Source organism: Gadus chalcogrammus, chromosome 20 (genome assembly GCF_026213295.1).
Source record: "Gadus chalcogrammus isolate NIFS_2021 chromosome 20, NIFS_Gcha_1.0, whole genome shotgun sequence".
Taxonomy (NCBI): domain Eukaryota; kingdom Metazoa; phylum Chordata; class Actinopteri; order Gadiformes; family Gadidae; genus Gadus; species Gadus chalcogrammus.
In genome coordinates this window covers 6649144-6664407 of record NC_079431.1, presented here as the reverse complement: position 1 = coordinate 6664407, position 15264 = coordinate 6649144, and the positions used below count along the sequence as shown (strand labels likewise).

Here is a 15264-nt window from a genome sequence, read left to right as displayed (position 1 = left end):
TGTAATGAAATTGTTGTCATTTTTGTGAAATAGTTGTAGGCCTACTAAAGATATATGATAACGGCTAATTGTATCTATTTATGTATTAATTTATATGTGGGCTTATATACTTTAAAAGTCTGGTTTCAACTTTTTTATAATGTTTATTAACCCCCATAGGGAGATTCATTATCTGCCCACAAGGTGACGCCCCCGAGCCAACTCCAGGGTTCTTTCAGAGGATCTGTGACACGGAGTGAAGAGGACGGAGGACCTCGAACTGATTTGGTGGAGATTGATATGATAATGATGAAGACTCAACTTTGTGTTGTAGCTGGAGCGTAGGATTTGTTTTGTTTTCTGAAGACCACAGGGCTGATAAATAGAAGAAGAACCGAGAAGGAGGTTATTTTTATTTGGTAATTGTGATTATATTATAACAAGTTATACGTTTGTTTTCTTTGAATTTCTATTCATGATTTTGAAACCTCTGAATATTTAGTTTCTTCTTTTTTTATTGTAATTTCTTTATTCCGTCCCCTCCGAATGAGGTTCCATGGCGAGGGTCCTGTGGCCCACTCCGCCGGTGCCGTAGGGGGCGCTGTGAGTCTATCGTTCTCACAGTCGACCAACGCACAGCAGACGGGACTGATGGGTCAGAGGTGAAACATGGTGGCGCACGCTGATACACGCGTGGTCCACAGAGGTGGAAGCAAAATAAACTTTAGAGCACCTGTGATCACTCAAGACTCAAGGTACGTGTTTTTCCTATATCGAGTTAACAGTACGATCACGGTGATTATAGTTTGTGTGATGTACGCGGTTGTTTGAGGCTTGCACAATAGTGTTTACCAAAGGGGCCCCATTTGGTGGGAGAGGAAAGTAGCCCTTCCCCCGGCATTAGGACGTTTGTAACGTTATATATGTCAACCTAATCGTTTAATTTGGCTTAATATTATTATTCATATTTAGTCATTTGCCAGACTACTTTATTGATCGCAAATAACTGAATTGATGGTGAGGCTGCGGACATGACGATCGAACCCAATAACGGGTGTCTTGCTCAGGAAGCCACACACACACACACACACTGAATTTAGATGTTTCCCCCCAGGTTCCTGATCTGCGTGTCGGGTGAGTGCATAAAGGTGTTCAGCACATCCACGGAGGAATGCATCCATCACCTTCAGGGACACAAAGAGCTGGTCACAGGGCTCGTCCTCAACCCCTCAAACCACCTCCAGGTAAGGTTGAGCAACGCTTTTCAGGTATTCTGATCCACAGACAAACACCATAGGAAACAGATGGAAAATACAAGAGAAAATACTGGTCTGCCTTGGACTTGGAATTAAGACTGAATAGATGTGTGTTTTCAACTTAATTATATCTGTTCACTTGAAGATGTGTCAGTGCAGTGTGTGCTGCATCGATTGTTAAAATCTTGAAAGGGAAACTGAGTTTCCCTTTCATATGCCCCCTCTTACACATTGAGACTTTAATCACGAACAGGACAGTCACTACTAACTTTGGACTTAGTTTATTTGAATCCAACGGTTTCAACTGAACTCGTATGCGCTTTAGAGAATATAAATCAACTCATCATCCCTACGACATGTTTTTCGCAGGTGTTCTCGTGTTCAGAGGATGGAACCATCAGGCTGTGGGACTTCACAGATGGCATCCTTATTAGGGTAACCTTACTGCGCCTCAAAACTCCCTCTACTTTGTACTCAGTCCCTGGTCATTGCAGTAACTTATAAAGCATTACTGTACTTTCTACTTTTTGTAATTACGACGATTTGTGATTTTGTCTTGGAATTCCCTTTGGTTATTCAAGAAGTTATTCCCCCATTTAAAAAATTTACTCTGATCTTCTTTGCCTGACTATTTTACTAGGGAGTATAGAAACACTGGTATCGAATAAAAGCAGTGTTTTTTTTATGTATCTTTATTTATTTGTAAATGCTCACTTGTAATCACGGTATTGCTCATCGCATTAGTAATCATAGACTACTGGATGTAATTTTCTTTAGCAATAACGAACATGGTGTATCCTTCATGTAACCTAGTCTTGCCCTGTTTTCATTGGTTGCAACTTTGGTAATCCCGTAGAATAACTTTCATGGCGTGAGGCCATTTCAGTTGAAATGGAACCCGTGGATGATAAAGTCTTGTTTCTTGTAATTATTTCCCAGACCTACAATGTCAGGAGACGCATCTTGTCAATGCATGTTTCTGCAAAAGGAGACGTTTTCCTTGTGATGCCAGTAAAGAGGAACAAGAAGGGTAAGTTTCACCGGAATGTCTGCAGGATTCTTTGGTTACATTGCATTTTATGATCTACATTAGAAATCCATCTGACTGCAGTTTCACAATTCTGATGGCAGCAGGGTCAAATTTGGTTAAACTTTCTTACACTTCATATTTAACCAATCATTTTGCTGGAGTTGGTTAATTGTAAGGGTTTATTGAAAAACACTAACTAGGCCAATAGTAGTAAACTATAACAATGTGTCTAAAGGTTTAAAATCAATGTGTGTGGACTGGACACTGTAGAAAGAAACTACTTTAAACTTCATCCAGTCACACAAATTTTCTCTTGAGTAGAACTCTCGCAATGATGCAACTTAGTCCTTTTAGCAAAAACGGAACGACTTGCCTAGCATTTGAGTTGCGTGTTATCAATGAGCAGTTAGCGGTTTGGGTATCTTGATCAAGGATGCATACAGCTTAGGCTGCAGACATGGCAGGTTTGAACCCAGAGCCATTCATCAGAGTCAGGAACCCTAACCACTAAGAGACGAGATGTATTTTAGTGTTCCAATAATGGGATTCATCACCCCATTCTTTGAAAGGACCATTTGTTACAGTATGAGTTGATGGACTACAGACGAGAGTGGTGTTAACCACATGCTAACATGCTGCGTCTCCCCCTGCAGAGAAGTTTGGGCTGGTTTCTCTGAACCTGCCCCCCAGTGTGGAGCAGCATGTGATGGTCAAGGGGCACACCATTGTGTTCCAAAGCGTCAGCACCGATCCCAAGTGCATCGCCTTCGGCCAAGGGGTACGCATGCATGCACTCACTCCCTCACATACTCTACTTACTCACTCACACACTGTTTGGGTGGTGCACTATGTTGATGTGCAAGTTCAGTATTTTCCCGTAACATTGCTCTAAGGAAAACGTAACAATTGTGAGGGGTGCAGTAGGGGGCACCAATGTTATATGCACCTATGTTATGGTATTATCTACCTCTGTGTTGATTACTTAACGTCGTGTGCACTGTGCTCGCAGGGGGAATACGTGGCATCTGTTAAAGATAATGTGCTGCATGTCTACTTCTTGAACAAGAAGACTTTCTACCGGTGAGTAAACTACGCACATTTAACAGTTGACATGCTGATTTAAGAATGCATAAACATTGAGTTAAAAAATATCCTGTATGTGTATACCTAAATTAATAGTGACACACACTCGCGCCGTTCAACGTGATGGTTCTCATCGTGTCCTTCCACGATTCGAATCCCAACAGGTTTGCGCTGGGCACCTCTGGTGAATTGGCAGCCAGAAACGCCTTCACCTGCGTGGCCTGCCACCCCAAAGATGACTGCATCGCTACCGGACACGGCGACGGAAAGATCCGCTTCTGGTGAGGACCATGACAGAAACCCTGACACACACGTGCGCACACATGCATAAGCATATATTATCTGCCGGAGATTTACTGGATATGTTATGCATTTTTATAATGAGTAAACTCTGATGTTGTTGTGGTGTGTTTAAATGAGTTGCGTCATTCGGGCAACTTAGCTTTCCAACAAGGTTCATAATAAATTAGATTGCATCCCGGCTTTGTAAATTAAGATGTGCGTTTGTCTGTGCAGGAGAAACTTCAACCAGGAGAAGGAGTACACCTTCTCTACGGTTCACTGGCACCACAGTGGGGTCAACGCTCTCTGCTTCACCCCAGAAGGTAGGAACGCACATGCACACACTACCCTTACTAAAATCTAAAGGTTTTGCTATGTAGTTATTTCATCACCTGCAAAACACAAGGAACAAATATGTTCGATTATTTCCTGTCTGGGGTTGTATTGCTTCCCTCTGTCTAAAACGTTTTCACTTGGTTGTTGCTGTCTGATTTAAACCGGTGGTGGTGGGATTGTCTTTGTGTGCATTGGCATCAGGTACTAACCTGCTGAGTGGGGGTCTGGAGTCAGTGCTGGTCCAGTGGCGCTACGGCCAGGAGGGTCAAAAGGACTTTCTGCCCCGCCTCGGGTCCTCCATCAAAGAGATCGTTGTGTCCCCCGACGGGTCGCTCTTTTGCACCTCCCACACCGACAACAGTGAGTCACCGGAGCTCGCATCAAACGCACCTCGTCAGATGCTAGTACAACTCGTGAGCTCTGTTTTTTGAACGATTATCCTTTGGTGTAAAGGATTTTCTGTACTGCAAGCAACAACTGTTAAAGTTGAGGTTATATATAGTGATATAAACATAGCTATAAATACAAATATGAATGGTGATATTTATAGTTAAAAAAGATGTACATTAAGTTGTTTACATTTCAATAATGGATTGAATCTGTGATTCTAGGGAATTGACGAAAGAACCAGAAATGAAAATGATTTAAAAATAACTTGGACAATCACTTGGATAATTTGAGCGATAGATTTAAACAAAAATCAGTGTTTAATATAACAGGTCATAGTGAAAGACCAGGGTCGTCTAAGTACTACTTGTAGTGACACTGAAAGTAGCAAAGATATAACATGTAATCTGATATTTTCCTGGCTGAACAGTTCAGCACCCTACAACTAAATGACTGACCTCCTCTACTCCCTCTCTCCCCCCACAGAGATCACGGTCATCAAGAACTGCACCAAGGTGTCTGCTGTCATCCAGGGCTTGGTCCACGGTGAGTGCGTCCAGGGCTGTCTGTAGGAGGCATGCAGGCAAACAGTTTATTCTCGGGACCCAAAAGACTGTTGCCGTGTGTCTTTTGGGACCTACGCTCACTAAACCGACCTTAAATACATTTCTAAATTATGATGGCAGGCGAGGTCAAATCTTGGTGAACAGAGCCGTTCAATTTATTTTGCTTCATATTTAGTTCAACCGATCGTGTTTGGGTCAAACGATCTTAACCCGGTTGACAAAAGTTTAAATTGATGGTTGTGAGCAATATAATTTTGTATTTTGACCAATGGGGGCAGGCAAGTCCATTCCACTTCTAAGGGTGTACGTAGGCATGCATGAGCCGAAGGGTCGGCTTAGGTAGAGCAGTTGTCTTCAGGAAGTAGAGCAGTTGTCTTGTAACCGAAAGGTTGCTAGTTCGATCCCCAGCTCCTCCTAGCTGAGTGTTGATGTGTCCCTGAGCAAGACAGTTAACCCTAACTGCTCCTGACGAGCTGGCTGTCGCCTTGCATGGTTGACTCTACCGTCAGTGTGTCAATGTGTGTGTTAACTGTGTGTAAGTCGCTTTGGATAAGAGCGTCTGCTAAATGCCCTAATTGTAATTTTAATGAGCAAGATGTCCATAACATCCCACCTACCTACTCATTATTTACATTTATGCAAAATATTTCCAAGTCAATTTGGATAAATCTGCTCAATGTCTAAATCCTTGTGGACATGTTGGTTAACCTCACCCCCCCTCCCATCGTTGTTGGATCGCCCCCAGGTGACGGTGTGAAGACGGCGCTGATGGTGGACCCCCGCACCAAGGCCCTGGTACTGAACGGGAAGCCAGGCCACCTGCAGTTCTACTCCCTGCAGCGCGACCAGCAGCTGTACAACGTAAGCACCCCCAGCGGCCGCCCCGCCCACCCCCGCTCCGCTACGGACGCCTCCGCGTACCGAGTGGCCGCTGCATGTTGAACCCCAGCGTGGCCCCTAGAGGGCAGCACCCTCACACATTGGAGAAGGGTCCAGCTATTGTCTAGTAGTTGAAAACCTCTACGCAGGCAAAAATTAAATAAAAAATATTTATTTATTTGCTCTGTGAACATTGTGGACGAACTCTTGTCTATAGAACGGCAACCAACCAAATATTTACGTTGTTGATTCACCTAACCACGATCGTTTCCATGAAATGGAAGGCAATCAACAATGGACAGGGTTTGACTGTGTGTGTGTGTTTGTCTGTGTGTGTGTGTGTGTGTAGCTGGACATCGTGCAGCAGGAGTACATCAACCAGTCGAACCTGGACCAGTTTGAGGTGGTGAAGGCAGCGCTGGACTCCCGGGGCAGCTGGCTGGCCACGGTGGAGCAGAGGAGCGCCAAGGAGGTGGAGATCAGCCTGAAGCTGTGGGCCTTTGACGAGCACACACAGAGGTAGCATCACGCCGGGACACCGCACACCACCGTGCCTCTTGCTTCTAGTGCTAATATATGATGCGGTTCACCACAGTTAGGGTACAGTAGAAAACAACAGCGTACACTAACGATACTTTACCCAGAATCTACACAACAGAACACTATTCTACCATGCACTCTAAATCCTGTGCATATTATTGAGAAAACAGCACTATAGTATGAATGTTGTTTTTTAAACATTCTGTACATACACACAAATACTGTGTGTTGCGGATCCAATACCCTACACCAGTCATACTCAAGTAGCGGCCCGCGGGCCTTTTGTGGCCCGCGGGGTGTCTATTAATGGCCCTCGAGCTGTTTTGAAAAGTTGTTTTAATTATTAAAAAAATAAAATAAAATCGTGCTGGGCGCTCTTATTTTGAAACCGCGAGCCGCGATCTCAATACGAGGCTGGGGGTTGCAACGATAAACAGATAGCACTCCAGCCCACAGACCGCTCCAGCCCTGCCAAACTCGAGGCAGACAGTCCATCTCAGCAGCAGTCAAGGCCGATTTAGGGTCGTTTTAGACGCAGAGACGTAAGCACGTAATTTACACAAGGGACTTGTTTTAGACAAGTTTTGATTTACGGTTCCTTTAAGGTTCCTTAAGGATTGCGCGTGTTGCAAGGGGATTCTCCGCCAGAACAGTAGGGGGAGCAACGAACGAATCTGTAGGCGTGGAAGTGGAAATCGCTGGCTTGTTTATATTTATAATTATCATAATTCGTTCTTGTGTTTTCTTCTTCTCCTTCTTCAAAATTCTTCATTTGCTTCTGTCACGGCCTTTTAAAAATGGCGCTATTATGCTGTAAAACCGGAAATGTGAGACAAGAACGAGAGGTTCTTGTTATAGGCCTACCTCTCGCCCCAACGAGAGGTAGGCCTATAACAAAAGCTAGTAGCCTAAAACATATGCTAAAAACATACCCTAACATACTAGTGTTCTTAAGGTTTTTGTTAGGTGAAGCCAGGATGTGGTTAGCTGGCCAATCACAGTCTTTGCGAGCTGCGTAGGGCCGTAGTGTTTTAGTCGCATAGTCAGGAATTTTGGCCGACGCACTTAAGCACGTAAGGGGGTATATTTTACCGCGCAAGGGGGGGTTATGTATCTTACGTGCTTACGCGTTACGTCTAAAACAGAGCATATATCGGCCTCAGTCACACGTATACCGACCGGCCCCTTGAGTCACTGAAAATAAAATGTGTGGCCCCTCATCATTTCTACTTGAGTACCCCTGCCCTACACGCTACGCAATGCAGAAGATGAGACCTCCAAACCCTCGTCCAACCAGCCCCGGTTCTCGCCAGTTAACTGCTCTAGTTCAAACCTTTATCTGCTCTCTGCAGGTTTCTGCTCTGGTCCTTAGCTGTTCTATCAAGTTCTGCTCCAGTTCTTACCGGCTCTTCTCTCGCCCCATGTCCAGTTTTGTGCTGAACACCACCATCTCGGCCCCCCACGACGGCCCGATCAGCGAGATCTGCTTCAGCCCCTCCAGCCAGAACAGCACCACGCTGGTCTCGGTCAGCCTGGACGGACACTTCAAGGCCTGGCAGCTGACCCAGCCGGACCCCTCCGACGGTAAGCAATCTGGTCCCGGCCGCAGCCGTCGCCGGTTCTTTACATTTGGGTCGGGGTCCTAGACAGACGTGGGTATTAAGTCAGGAAGTCAGAATCTGGAAAGTACAACCCCATCTTTGTGTGTTTTTTGAGGCAACCATGGAAAGTCATAACATTTTTTGCTATCTCTGTCTCAGATGAGGAGGCGTCTTGGTCCTGTGACTTTGTGGGAGACTATCACGGCCTGGAGCCCAAGTGCTGCTGCTTCTCGGCCGACGGCTCCCTATTGGCCGTCAGCTTCAAGGAGGTGGTGACGGTGTGGAGCCCCGCCTCCTGGGACCTGCTGACCACGCTTTCGCAACCACCAGGAGCCATCCAGTAAGAACACGCGCTCACTCATTCACTAACTCACTCACAAACTTGGTCCGTTCGGCCTAATGCTGTCTACAAGGGAATGATTGCAGGGGCTGTGGCCTCATAACACGCGAGTGATGGCAAGAGTCGCAGTGAGACGAGACTCAGTAGGTCACATGATATTGTTGACCAATGGCAGGCAGCTGTGTTTTGGGGGAAAAGTTCGGTTATTTCAGCCTAAAACCCCTCACAGACGGCTTCTATGGAAGCCCTTCTATTCAGTTTCTGTGCTGCCATTTTGTCTTTGAAAAACACGACACTTGGTTGAAGTACATCAGGCCTTCAGGATGGACATCCGGGTCGTTGTGTTTGAGTTGTGGTCGACCGGAGTAACGCCAGACGACTCACACCGGGGTTCTTCTCCCTCCACCTCTAGGGACTTGTGTTTCGGGCGTCTTAGCTGCTCCAAGTACCTACTGGGCGCCACCGACAAGAACCTGTGCTGCTGGAACCTGCTCACCTGCTCCTGTAAGAACCACAAGCTTGTGTGAAGAACCATCGAAAATATCCATATTTCCATTGATGCTCCTCAAGACTTTTTTTTTTACCGTTCTTCCTTCTCCCTGATCTCCGTCTCCTGCAGTGGAGTGGAGCACTGCCCTGGACGTCAGCCTGCTCCTGGCTGACCCCCTGTCGGAAAACGTCGCCGCCTTCTGCGGCGCGGAAAAGACCACTGACCGTGAGAGACGCACACGCGACCATCATACTGCTAGTCACTCTACTCCACCTTTGAGCAAGATTAGACACTTTATTGACTGTATGACTTTATTTAATCCCAGAGGGGATATGTGAGTGGCATGGGACAAAGTAAAGTTTCCTTTCTGCTTTGATGCAAAGTTATCAATGTACATCAATGAATATGAAAAGAAGCAATTTAAATGCAAAATATAAACGTGAAATTCCAACAATTTGAAGTGAAATTATAGACAATCGGTTACATTATTGAAAATACAGTTGATAATAACCAAACCGTGTGTTTGTGCGTAGTGTTTGTGTTCCGGCCCAGCGAGCCGCGCCCCCACTTCTCCCAGCAGGCCCTGTGCACGGGCCGGGTGACGCGGGCCGTGTTCGCCCCCCGGGACGAGCCTCTGGACGGCTGTGAGGAGAGCAACCAGTGGCTGAACCGCTCCCAGCTCTACTTCCTCACCCACAACATGGTAGGCCCGCCGCCGCGCCCGCACCGGGTCAACCCCTCACCATGGCTGGGTTACAAGAACTGAATACACCCCACCCCCCAACCCGGCCGTCCTCCCTAGACCGCAAAAGGCAGCAGAAGATGTCCTTTTTTGAGTTTGGGGCTGGGATCGGGAGGCAGCGCGTCAGTAGGACACAAAACTAAAGGCTGCGTGTTACTAGAGGAAGTATGTTAGGATTCCCCCATCACCGAGAAGTAGAGTGCATAATCAGACGGTATTAGTCTAGCAAGATTTATTCAACGCTCGATCGCATACAGAGATTAATACCGGAGTTGGCCACTAGGCGGCGCTGGCCATGGCTAGGAGGAGCGAGGGAAGGGTGCTTGATTTTCTGTCTAGAAGGATTGGCCATTATTTCAGATTTATGACGTTAAGGAGCCGGTAGGAAAGGGCCATCCTGCTCAGGGAGCTGCGGCTGTGGACACTGGGGTCTGAACCCGGTGACTTTTGGGCGAGGAGAAAAGCAGCCTAGCCACTGGGCTATCCTTCGCAAGATACTTTAGTTTTAAAATTTGTATCGGTTTTGATAACTTTATCTATCAACGCATATAAGAAGTGGAACGGTAGTTGAACCAAGCCTAATTTTAACCTATTGATCAGTGTGACGGAAAAATATAATTTTTGTCGTTTTAGAATTGAGTCTGATTGCCTTTTGCTCAGACAGATACCAGTTACCAGAGCACATTTTTAAGCCAACTACTTATAACCCACTTACTTATGTTTAGCTCAATGTGTAACTGTTGTGTTCTCCGTCTCCAGGAGCTGTTGACATTCCTGACCAAGCCCGAAGAGGAGCGACTGATGGCTTTGAGCAAACAGGTAGCTGTCCTCAAATTATCCTTGAACAAAAACAAGAATTTTTGCATACATCATGTTTGTTGTTTATCAGTTTATTCATCTCCCGGTTTGCTCTCACACTGTCCGCTATCATGACCTTAGTTCTATCAATATTGACTTAATGTTTAATAAAAGGTAGACAGTAGAATGGGCGGTGGAATATGGATGGTTGAACTCTTTATCAGCCATACACACGCTTTTTAAACATTGTGAGTCTTGCAGGGGTGAACTGGGACCCCACTTTGGTGGGCCACTGGAAAAGAAGAAATTCTGAAATCCATGAAGTTCCTTCTGGCCCTGTTCTCTCTCTACCGGCCCTATCTGTTTATCTCCCTGTCATCCGGGCTGCGCATGAGTGCTGCGTGCTTGTGCTGGACTGGGCTCACCGGCCAATCACAACTAAGTTAGCTAATGCGTGTTGCATAATTTATCGTTAATGCTGTGTTCCACCACCACGTTGTTAACCCTAAAACATGACCAAAATCGGATAAGCATTTGTATATTTGGGGTTTCAATAAATGCATTTAAAGTTTACATTAACCCTCCCCCCATTCCTATTTGGCCCAACATTATAGGAGTGAATATGTCCGTTAATCATGTTTATTTTCTTTTTTTTACCCCTTTAAGCCAACGATTGATGACAGCGTTGCCATGACGCCGTTCTACCTTTTGCTGGGGAAGCACCGCAAGCGGCAAGAGGAAGAGAGGGACATACTGAGCAGCCAATCAGGAGTCAGAAACCTGCTTCCACAGGGCTCTGTGGCCATCAAGGAGGTGGGTGACCATGGCGACGATGTGTACACAATTCTTCTTTCTGTTTAGTTTTATATAATATTGTAAATGCCAACTCAACTATCTGTGTGGAAGTAATATTTTTTTTATTTGCATTATAACCCCAGAAAATAATACTTTCATTAAATGTCACTTCATTGTCTGTGTAAAAAGTTGTGAAATCTAAAAGCAAAATAGTGAATGATTTTTTTTTTTTTTTTCAAGAAACTGTTGAACACAAAGTCATCAATATTTCTCTATAACGACCATGAATTATAACCGTTTTTATTGCTCCTGCCTCCAGCTCCTCCACACCCCGTCCCACGTCCTCCCATCCACCTCCATCCTCTGCTCCATGTTTGTCAGCTCCCTGCTGGTCTCGGTCTCCGACAGCAGGTAATAAAGCTCACCATCCACTGTCATGTTTGATTATGCACCGTTCCTGCAACTTTTGTTACCGTTAATAAAGTTTTAATCGGCAGAGTAAAAAGTCGTTAGTGTGCCGTGTAATGACGAGGCAGATGATAGCCGCCTTTGGGGCGATTCTTGGAACTTTGGCGTTCCCCATCTTGCACCGGGAAATCATGTAATGTCCTCAAGCGTCTCTTCCATGTGTCTCCTCAGAGACGAGGAACAGCCCACCGAGGTGGAAATGGAGAGCGAGAAGGAGGAAGAAGACTCCGAGGAGGAGGGTGCGTCCGTACCCCCCAGGCCGGAGCATGAGAGCTCAGACACGGGGGCCAAGCTGGGCCCCGTTCTCACCAAGGCAGAGCACAGGGAACTGAGGGGGGTGAAGAACCTGGACTACAGCTGGATCCGTGGGCTGGTGACCAGCAATCCAGTGGTCAACACCACCCAACAAATGGTCAAAACCCCGAAACAGAGGGGCAAAACCCCTAAACCAATGGCCAAAACCCCCAAACCAAAGGCCAAAACCCCCAAACCAATGGTCGAAACCACCGAACCAATGGTCGAAACCACCAACCCATGACCGTGCAGAAACAGTCCAGACACACGCACAGAGGAAAACACGCGCATACATATTTATATATATACACAAACAGACTCACTCAAACATTTACCAGACATTAAATTGTAATAAATGAACCTTTTTTTCACCAAGTGTCAATATGGTGTTTGTTTTTTGGGCTGGTAAATAATCTTTACATATTCAGCTAAAACATATTTTACAAATGTCGGTTATTTTGTGTGCATGAAGATATAGGTCCACCTAGGTCAATATCTTCAAGCCAGACTTGTTCAAAGCTGGTTACAAAACTTTAATGTTGCACTATTGTAATGTAGCTATCAGGCATTGCTTATTCTATCCATCAGCATTATTGGATTGGTAGCGTAAAAGAAAATGGGACTCCACTGCATAGAATGTATACCTCTAGCAATTAATTAGTATAGTTATTTAAGTCCTGTATTGGTACTGTTACTACTACTGTGCAGTGTACATTGCAGTGGCGTCGGATGACTACACTTACCCCTGTGCTGTGCGAAATTGGTTCACTCGCAGCGTAAACGGTTCATCGTCATTGTGTGGTCTTGTGTATACGAACAGGCAAAAAGATGGGCTAATTCTGCATGTCTAAACAGGAACTTTACGCTTATAACATTGATTTGTCTCAATACTTCAGTCTTCTCTGAGATTATTCATGAACCGTTTACCATGATTTATTTATCCCTTTTAATTAGTCCAATTAAATAGGGAATACTTAATTTGGTTCCCCAATAACTAACACTAACTTTTTGGCCGAGGAAGAAACCCTAACCCTGTTAACGATTGCATTAACCACATTTTAATTGTAGATCAGAAATATTAGTGATAGGTTGTTGCAATATTCGATTCATGTAATGTTATTAGTTCTCCTAAAACCTTTGTTATTCAGCGTTAGAAGTTTTCACTTTAGGGTGAGGGACTGAACTGGAGCATCATTATATTTTATTACATGCAGTTAATGTCATGGAATATGCTCCATGGTCATTGAAAGACAGGTTGCAAAACCTTTCAAATAAGTTATGAGACTACCTGTGTAAGATCGGAGATATATTATACAATAGTAACACAATTTACCTAAATTATAAATGATATTCTCTTAATGCAGAAGAAGAAAAAATGCTAAAACCAAGTAGTCAACTCTTATTTCTCCCTCATTAAGGGAGAGAATGGGCTGGTGTGTGTGTGTGTGTGTGTGTGTGTGTGTGTGTGTGTGTGCGTGTGTGCGCGTAAGTGCGTGCTTGTGTGTCGAGATCAGCAGCTGCCTCAGGTCCCTTGGGAGCTGCTCTGGTCTATTACCTCTGACCTTAGGTGACCTGACACTCGCCTCTCTCTCTCACACACACACACACACACTCACTGACACACACACAAAGACACACAGATGCACACACACTTATGCCACACTTATGACTCTGCAGCCTGAGCGAGTCGCACATGCATATTCACACACGCGCATGCACATACACTCAGGACTTAAGGCCAGGCCATATGGGGACAATCTATCATGACTTAATCAGAGATGTGAAGTTCTCTTTGTGTCTTTCGACACTCACTGATGTTAGCCCACAACGGACACACTATCATAAATATATATAAATTATATATATATATATGTGTAACATCTATATATATATTGTGCATATATGTGTAGATATATTTATATATATGTATATATATATGTGTGTGTGTATACATATATATATATATATATATATATATATATATATATATATATATATATATATATATATATGTATACACACACATATATATATATACATATATATAAATATATCTACACATATATGCATGTGTGTATATGTGTGTACATATATATGTGTGTATATATATACGTGTGTATATATATACGTGTGTATATATATACGTATATGTGTATATATATGTAGACAGAGATTGTATGCTATACATCTTTTATCCTGCTGACGTGTGTGTGGTGTGTCTTGTGTGTACATTGTGTTGCATGGGAGTGTGTGTTAATGTATTGGTGTGTGTGTGTGTGTGTGTGTGTGTGTGTGTGTGTGTGTGTGTGTGTGTGTGTGTGTGTGTGTGTGTGTGTGTGTGTGTGTGTGTGTGTGTGTGTGTGACAGTGACCCCGAGGGCAGTAGGCCTAAGGCCATGCTTTTGTACATTGTAAGACTTCTGTGACCTCTGACCCCCCCCTCCCCATCACACACAAACACACCATGTGGCATGCTGAGGTTTGTCTGGCTTCCTCCGCAGTAAGAGTATGTGTGTGTGTGTGTGTGTGTGTGTGTGTGTGTGTGTGTGTGTGTGTGTGTGTGTGTGGGTGTGTGGGTGGGTGGGTGGGTGGGTGGGTGTGGTGTGTGTGTGTGTGTGTGTGTGTGTGTGTGTGTGTGTGTGTGTGTGTGTGTGTGTGAGTGTGAGTGTGTGTGTGTGTGCGCATTCATGCTTGCTGAATTGGGAGGGCTACATCTGTCTGTGTGTGTTGCCAGCCCCAGGCAGGCCTCTGAGCCTGGGGCTGGAGTTGTCCCGCTACCACAGGACGGAGTGTCTTCAGTGAGTTCAGTGTGGAGTCCCTGGCTAGAGGCCCCTTCTGTCTCTGCAGGATAAGCTCCCTACTTCTCTCCCTCTGTCTTATCCTTTCATCTGTCTCAAACACTCGTCCACTATTTCCCTTCTGCATTCATCTCTCTCTCTCTCTCTCTCTCTCTCTCTCTCTCTCTCTCTCTCTCTCTCTCTCTCTCTCTCTCTCTCTCTCTCTCTCTCCCTCTCTCAGTCTCCCTTCTTCCTGTGTGTGTTTTACAGATTATCCATTTAGGTTAATTCCGGACAATACTGCTTCTCTTGGTTGGTGCTAGGCCTCTCCTCCTCTCCTCCTCTCCTCCTCTCCTCCTCTCCTCCTCTCCTCCTCTCCTTCTGCCCTCTCTACCTGAGGGCCAGCCAGGGATCAGAGAAGGAGAAGAGTGGAGTAGCGAGGGGGAAGACGGACAGAGTCAGGCTGGTAAGAAGCAGGCCGTTGTGAGGGCAGCACCTGTTTGGTTTGCTGGTCTGAGTCCTGCGGCAGATGGTCCTTATGGCTCGCCCTCTGGTCCCCAGAGAGAGAGAGAGAGAGAGAGAGAGAGACAGAGATAGAGAAAGGGGTGGGGGGGGGGGGGGG

At 45.3% G+C, this 15264-nt stretch overlaps 1 protein-coding gene across 1 annotated transcript; it reads left to right on the top strand.

The window, feature by feature from the left end:
• Positions 1-560: 560 nt before the first annotated feature.
• Positions 561-13291, top strand: wdr75 (WD repeat domain 75). Its single transcript, XM_056579700.1, has 21 exons — positions 561-734; positions 1094-1223; positions 1605-1670; positions 2175-2265; positions 2919-3043; positions 3275-3345; positions 3513-3629; positions 3865-3953; positions 4168-4326; positions 4840-4899; positions 5665-5780; positions 6148-6317; positions 7768-7922; positions 8099-8279; positions 8692-8783; positions 8899-8994; positions 9303-9472; positions 10271-10330; positions 10976-11122; positions 11424-11515; positions 11744-13291. Exons 1-21 carry the CDS (start codon positions 649-651, stop codon positions 12108-12110), a joined length of 2640 nt encoding a protein of 879 aa, XP_056435675.1. The 5' UTR covers positions 561-648; the 3' UTR covers positions 12111-13291.
• Positions 13292-15264: the final 1973 nt, after the last annotated feature.